The sequence below is a fragment of the Pteropus vampyrus genome, unplaced genomic scaffold (genome assembly GCF_000151845.1).
Source record: "Pteropus vampyrus isolate Shadow unplaced genomic scaffold, Pvam_2.0 Scaffold61, whole genome shotgun sequence".
NCBI lineage: Eukaryota > Metazoa > Chordata > Mammalia > Chiroptera > Pteropodidae > Pteropus > Pteropus vampyrus.
Window position 1 is genome coordinate 1433834 of NW_011888842.1, and position 6618 is coordinate 1440451.

General features: G+C 44.7%; 1 protein-coding gene across 1 annotated transcript in view; it reads right to left on the reverse strand.

The window, feature by feature from the left end:
• The window catches only part of TNFSF8 (TNF superfamily member 8), a 27143-nt gene that overhangs the window by 9382 nt on the left and 11143 nt on the right, over window positions 1-6618 (reverse strand). The window contains exon 2 of the mRNA XM_011360960.2: window positions 6012-6054. Coding sequence (XP_011359262.1) covers window positions 6012-6054 — 43 coding nt within the window. The remainder of the gene's footprint in view (window positions 1-6011; window positions 6055-6618) is intronic.

The following is a 6618-nucleotide window of genomic DNA, read 5'->3' on the forward strand; positions in this document are numbered from 1 at the left end:
TCTCTCTTTCCTCTTTTCTTCCTCAAAGTATTTGGAAGATGAGGTTTTTCTATGGATTTGGAGACTTGTGATTTGTATGTGCTAAATTCAAGTATACATTTTAATGTTCCTCAGAGATCCAAATATTCTCTTCCTTTTCCTCTCCTCTTGTCTCCTCCCCACTCCCATCTGCTCCTCCCTCTCCTCTCACCCCTGGGTCTCCTCTCTCCTCTCCCTTCTCTCTTGGCAGGGCTGTGAGGATTAGGTGCAGATCCTTTTGCACTCTGGCTGGCCTCCACAAGACCCTATTCCACCTTATTCTGAGTGGCCCAGTTTCTAGTTTATTTATTTATTTTTTATTTGTAAAGAGATTCCTGATTCCTGTTAGGTCTGCCTTAAGAAAAAGACAGTGAGTTTAAGAGCAGGTTTGGAGTGAGTGTGTTTAAAATAAATGGAGAAGCAAATAGGCTCTCTGAGGCCTATAAGTATATCAAAGCAGTTTATTCCCTGAGCAGACGTAACCCTCTCTTGCTGTGGAAAAAAAAAAAAAAAAATAGCAACAACAACTGGTGGGTTGGGCAATCTGATCGATCCATCTGATAGCAGTGAAGTCTCTTTGCTATTTTCAGTCTTTCTAGGGGAGGGGGTTACTGCTCCTCTACCTGCCTCTTCTGCTGCCAGTGTAGAGTCCTGTTGGGACTGTGACCACCTGTATCACATCAGGGATAGCTGGGGAGTAGTGAGTAGCCAGCCTCAGTGGTTTAGTTGTATTGCCTTCAATGGGCAGCTTTTATTGTTTTTTGGGGGGTGGGTTCACTAGGTACAATTAGAGAGCCAACTTTACTTGGTCTCTTTTAATGTCTACATTTTCTTTTTATCAGGGGGACTGGAGAAGAAGGTAGTCTGCCAAGCCATGCAAAAACCATCAATGTTTAGAATGGTTAAATGGTCAAAAATCTTAAGATATTTGCTTGATTCCTGGAATGTTATACTTCAAGCAAAGTCGATGCCAGTGTCAGGTCATCTGGCTTGCTCCCATCACTCCTGATATTTTAGAAAACAGGAAATTCCAGTCCCTGAAAGGGAAAGTAAGCTGCTTCAAGTCCCAGGACTGAAACGTAGGTATGATAAAGTTCAACCCAGTTCTCTGCCTCTTATATCTTATCCTCAGCTGGAGACTGAATTCAGGCGAGGGTGGGGGATGCAAGAAAGGGGTTGTCAGGACCCACATATGGTCTATCCACTTTCCTCAGGGCCTCCAGAAACCTCTGGATGTTTGGGGCCTCTTGGCATTCACTGGAAAGACAAACCTCTTCTAACTGGCAGGCGTGGGAGGGAAGGAATCATTCCAGGTTTCAGGACTACTAATCTGCAAAGCTAGGCCTTAAATTAAACCTCTTGATGCCCTGTCATGGGCCATTTACGCTCCCTACCACTCCACCTCTCATGCAAACCCACGTGTGTGGTTGCCCTAAAGGTCCTCTCTGCCCCAGAGCTCAGCAAGGAAACAGCCGCCAGAGCAGGTGCTGAGGAAGCCACACAGAGTGTTGGAATCGTTCCTAGCCTTGGAGAACCAGTGGGGCACTGGAAGGAGGCACAGTTGTGTTTTACTGAGCATCTGGCAATAACAATTCTGGTTAAGCAAATGGCCTCCAAGGTGAGTCAGCCTGGGTTTTGAGGTCTCGTCCCAGTCCTTGTTAGCTATACAGTCTTAAGCAAGTCAGTAAGCCTCTCTGTGCTCTGGTTTCCATGCCCAAAAGATAGAGATAATAATTATACTTGGGGCTTTTTTTGAGGACTGTGTGAGTGAGTCAGGAAGCATGGAGCCCAGTCCTCGGCACATGGCGCATGCCCCATCAATGTTCATTATTTTCACTCTGCCAGATCCTCATTCATATGTAGTGAGAGAATAAAAGAAAAACATTTAAAAGTCATCTATAGAATTCCTCTAGTGTAGGGAAGAACTGTCATTTCGTGGTTGAGATGTGGGGGACCTGGGAGTAAGACCAAGGTGACCAAAACCTTTTGCAAAATAAAGTCAGTAGAATTTGAATTTCTGCAGTTTGTGAGAGGAAGTAGTGTGTAGGAAGTAGAGAAGGAGGGGATGAAAATGGGGAGAAGGACCTAAAAATTGGTAGTAAGGAGAGTGGGTCAGCATGTAGGGCGGAGAGCTGAGCCCCAGGGCGAACAGCTGTCCCTCAAGAAATTCCGTGGCTGGAGTGGCAAAGGCCTTACAGGACAGTGGGGTACGACACTCAATTCGCATTGTCCTCTGTGATGGAATGCACTGCCTCACTGGCTTCTCCCCGTACCCTAAATCCTGCTATAAACTTTACTATACACAAAGTCTGATGCTGTGGAAACTCTGGGGAAATCAAGGCACAGGTGTCTGTATTCTGTGGTTTGGACAAAGAAGCCACAATAACCTGGGCGCATGTGAGATTCAAAATGTGATGGAAACGGAAAATTGGAATAAGAGATGCGTAGAAGCAGCACAAGCCTGGCTCTCCCTGCAGCTCATGGGTGCCTCACCGTATGTGAGGTGGGAGAGAACCTTTTCACTTAGAGATGAAGGAACAGAATGGATCCTGTGTCCAAAGGACATAGGCTCAACCAGGTGGCAGACAAAGGTCGTATTTGCTGTCCCCTTCTACACTCAAAGCGGCTCTGTGCAGGAGTCTTTTTTAACTCCGTTTTCTAGAGGAAAGGAGAAGGATGTGGTGAATCCTCCCAGTGCTCTTCCTGGCCCGCAGTCTCTACCGAACCCCCAGAATGGCCCACGGAGTCCTCTGCAGGATGGAGTGGGCAGGAGGGGGCAGTGTGCTGCTGACCACTGTCCTGGCCAGGAAGAGGAAGCTTGTGTTGGAACCCAGAAATCCTTTCACTATAAAAAAGGCTTAGTTTTCTGTGGTCTCCCTGCAGCTAATTGTCATCCTGTGCTAAGTGACCGCAGTGTTCACACATGACCCTGCTTCCCAGCCTCTGGGTTGCTGCCGGCTTCCCGCTGATGGTGGATAATTTCCATCAGCTGGAGGCAGAGGGCTCCCTGGAAAGCGTCTGGGTTCTGCCCTTGTCCACTCCAGTGACAAACCACATGCCGCCTCTGGAGCTTCCTCCTAGGAGTTTCTGGGAGATGATTACGCTCTGCCCGGAATATTTTGCAATGGCTTTTCAAAAGGGAAAATTTGCAGCTTGTGCCTGTGTAAGAGGGCCTTGTTTGTAGAGGACGTCATGGCTGCAGATTTCCTCAAGCTTATAGTTAGGCTTTTTTTCTTCTCTATTCACATATTAAATGAGAGAATTAGAGTATCATAAAGTGTCCAAGCGGAAGGACTCTCCAGTTCATTTAGTACCTTGCTGTTATGTTATAGATGAGGCCTCGAGAGGAGGAAAGACTGACCCAGAGAAACAGCCTGCTGGGGTGAAGGTCAGTTCTGGAGCCCAGGGCTCACTCCACGGTAATGTTCTTTCCAGCTTGCCCTCCTACTGTGACTGCACCTTGCCACATTAAGAGAAGTAGTGCAGACTTGCATTGAAAGCAGGAGAAAACCAGGGACAGCACATAGCAGGTTACTGACATTTATGGCCAAAGGGCATCACACAGGGTGATAGAGAGGAGCTCTGGATTCTGGTTCTTGCTCTGCCTTCATCTCCTTGGATGACCTTAGGCAAGTCACCTTGATTGCATGAGCCTCAGCTCCTCATCTGCAAAATGGGACACTAGTCCCCATGTTGCTCGCTCAGGAGATGGAGGTTACTTTCTACCACAGGGAGGTACAAGAAGGTCTTATCAAAAGTTTTGTAGCCCTAGTGGGGATGATTACTAGCATTTTGTTATCTGGTTGCTGAAAAATTAAGTGGTAAACTGAGGTTGGTTTTGAATTAGTTTAAGTTCTGATATGCACTGCGATGGCTAAGATTAGAAGAGATCTGATAAATAATCTTGTCCATGGCACTCACAATTTTGGATTACACAGACCGAAGCAATTTACCACAAAAGGGAGATTCAGTGACCAATACAAAGTGGGCAGCTTTCGGTTTCGCCCATTGTGACCATTAAAACAAAACAAACAACTTAGACCTGAAGCAAATGAACTTAACTCCTGTGCATATTAGCTTCATACTATAAAAGAAAGGACATTTTAACAGTGTAGGAAAGGACATATTCTCAGAAGCAAAAAATGCTGCTTATATTAAAAATAGTTGCATAAAACTGAAAAGAAATCATTTGCTATGGGACAAAGAGGCTACCAGGTCCTTCTTTTTCTGATTACACTCTGAACTGGTGAAAACTATTGCAAGGGCAGAACCACTGGTTAGAGCCTCTGTGCTTGTCCACCAGCCATGGACCTGCTCTCCAGGTGTGGAACTGAGATCCAGAGGGGCAGAGATCACCTTACCTCATCAAAGCTGTTCTTATCATTGAAATCACATTCCTGTTAAAGATTACCTACCCCCACTCAGAAAATGAAAAGCTCTGATCTTACTTGGGAAATCTGGGTGGATACGGTGGTGGAATGGTTGGAGTGGGGAATTCACTCAGCGCTCCTGGCTTTTTGCAAGGCTCCATGTTCTGATGGCAGAGTCTGTGCTGTTTCCATAAAAGGGGTCAGCAAATTCTGGTCTGCGTATCAAAGCCAGACCACCACCTCATTCTGTAAATAAAGCTTCATGGCCCCTTGGCATGCCTGCTCATTTGCACAGGGTCCATGGCTGCTTCTGCACCACAATGGCAGAGCTGACTAGTTGCAACAGAGACCTGATGGCCTGCAAAGCCCCAATTACTTATTATCTGGTCCTTTACAGAAAACATTTGTTTACTTCTGCATTCTACCATGCTTCATTTTATATTAATGTGACTATCTACAGAAGTATTATGGGAATTGAGGTTACATGCTAAGTAATTCCAGCCAAGTTCTAATATATGGTTGTTAAAGCTGTAATTATTAGTCTGCCTTGCAAGATCCAGAATGATAGTCTGTTTGGGGCCTTTTGCCCCTACTTTCTAAGTCTCTGGGTGACAGATAGCAGGAGAGCCATGGCTAAGGGTGTCCGAAGGAAACTCTAAGTGTGATGCTGTTGGTGTGAGGGTGTTTCCAGACACAGTGTCCTCTGGCCGCAAGTGTTCTCTGGTGTCTCCACCTGGGTGCCTATGATGGCCCACCTTTTCTTTTCCTTTTTTTCCTCTAAGCTGTCTGATTTTCCAGCAGTGCTTGCTATCTAAGTTTAAAGTTTATAGGAATGAGACTGGTTAATGTTCTTGGCAGAAGGGACATTAGATTAGAGATGAGGGCATCTGGGTTCTAGGTTTGGCTCTGTATGACCTTGAACACAACATTTCGCTGGATCTTACTTCGCCTCCTTTGTGTAGTGAAAACATGAATCAGATGATCTCAAAGTTTTTCAACTTAACTCTGCACATTAGCCTTCTGGGCTAGTAGAGACAATGCATTAATTAGTGACTTCAGTGATAAGAAATGAATGTATGTGTGTGTGTGCGTGTGTGTGTGTGTTTTGAGGGGGGGGTGAGGAGAAAATCTCTTTTCACAAATCTTCAACTGCATTATGCGTTTTGGCTGCTATCAGTTATCTCATGATTACTATGTATTGGTCACCATGCCAAGCAATTTATAGAGAGATCTGATTGGCTTCTCCAATACCTTCATGAGGTAGAAATTATTGTTCCCATTTCATAGACAAGGAACTGAGGCTCCCAAGGGGTACGTAGAGCCAAGATTCATACCCACATTTGCCTGCTTTGCATCCCTGTTCAGGTCCATGTGACACCCTCTGCCAGAGGTAGAATTTCCATTAGTGGGAGGGAGGGGGGCTGGTGGGAGACTTGTGGGGATAAGAGTCCAGATCAGAGACTGCTCGGGTGAATCAAAGTGCACTAGCTCTGCCCTGAGAGGCTCCCTCCTGTCTCCATCTACTTTTCTGTTGGGCATTGTCATGATATTTCTGGTTGCTGATCAACTACGATGTGATGTGGATGGTTCACTACACATTTACTCTAAATCCCAAGATCTTACCTCCTTTAAGGGGGAATTTGCCCGGTGGATCAGGAATGGAGTCCTAGGAGCGAAGAAGAAAAATAACAGTGTAAGAGTGACATTCAATGAAAATGACTTGCCTTTTTCTTTTTCCGTTTTGGTTGTCCTCAATGCAGTTTAGAATTCACATACTATCTGACTCTTAAATTTAAAAAAGATTGATTCACTGATTAAGTTAGAATGGGCTTGCTCAATCTTTTGCTTGACAATCTGCCTATAGGAAATGACTTTGAAGATTGTTGTCCACATTTCACAGGTGAAGAATCAGGGGCTGAAAAAGGTAAAATGAAAAGTTTATAGCAACTCAGTGACCAGAATTTGCAATTCAACTCCCAGTCCAGTGCTTTTTTTTTTTTTTTTTTAAATCTCTATATGTGTTATTTTTCCCCTTTGGTCAATGTAAGAAAAATCGAATGTAGTATATAAATATATGTGGTTTTTTTTTCCATCCTTGATTCATCAAACAGTGTAAGTAGGTTGTAAACATACCTGGGAAGGTACATTTCTTTCTCTCCTGTGGTTGGAAATTCTGAATTAATTGAATGTTCTATGCCAAGCAATATGAGGATACCATAAATAATTAAAC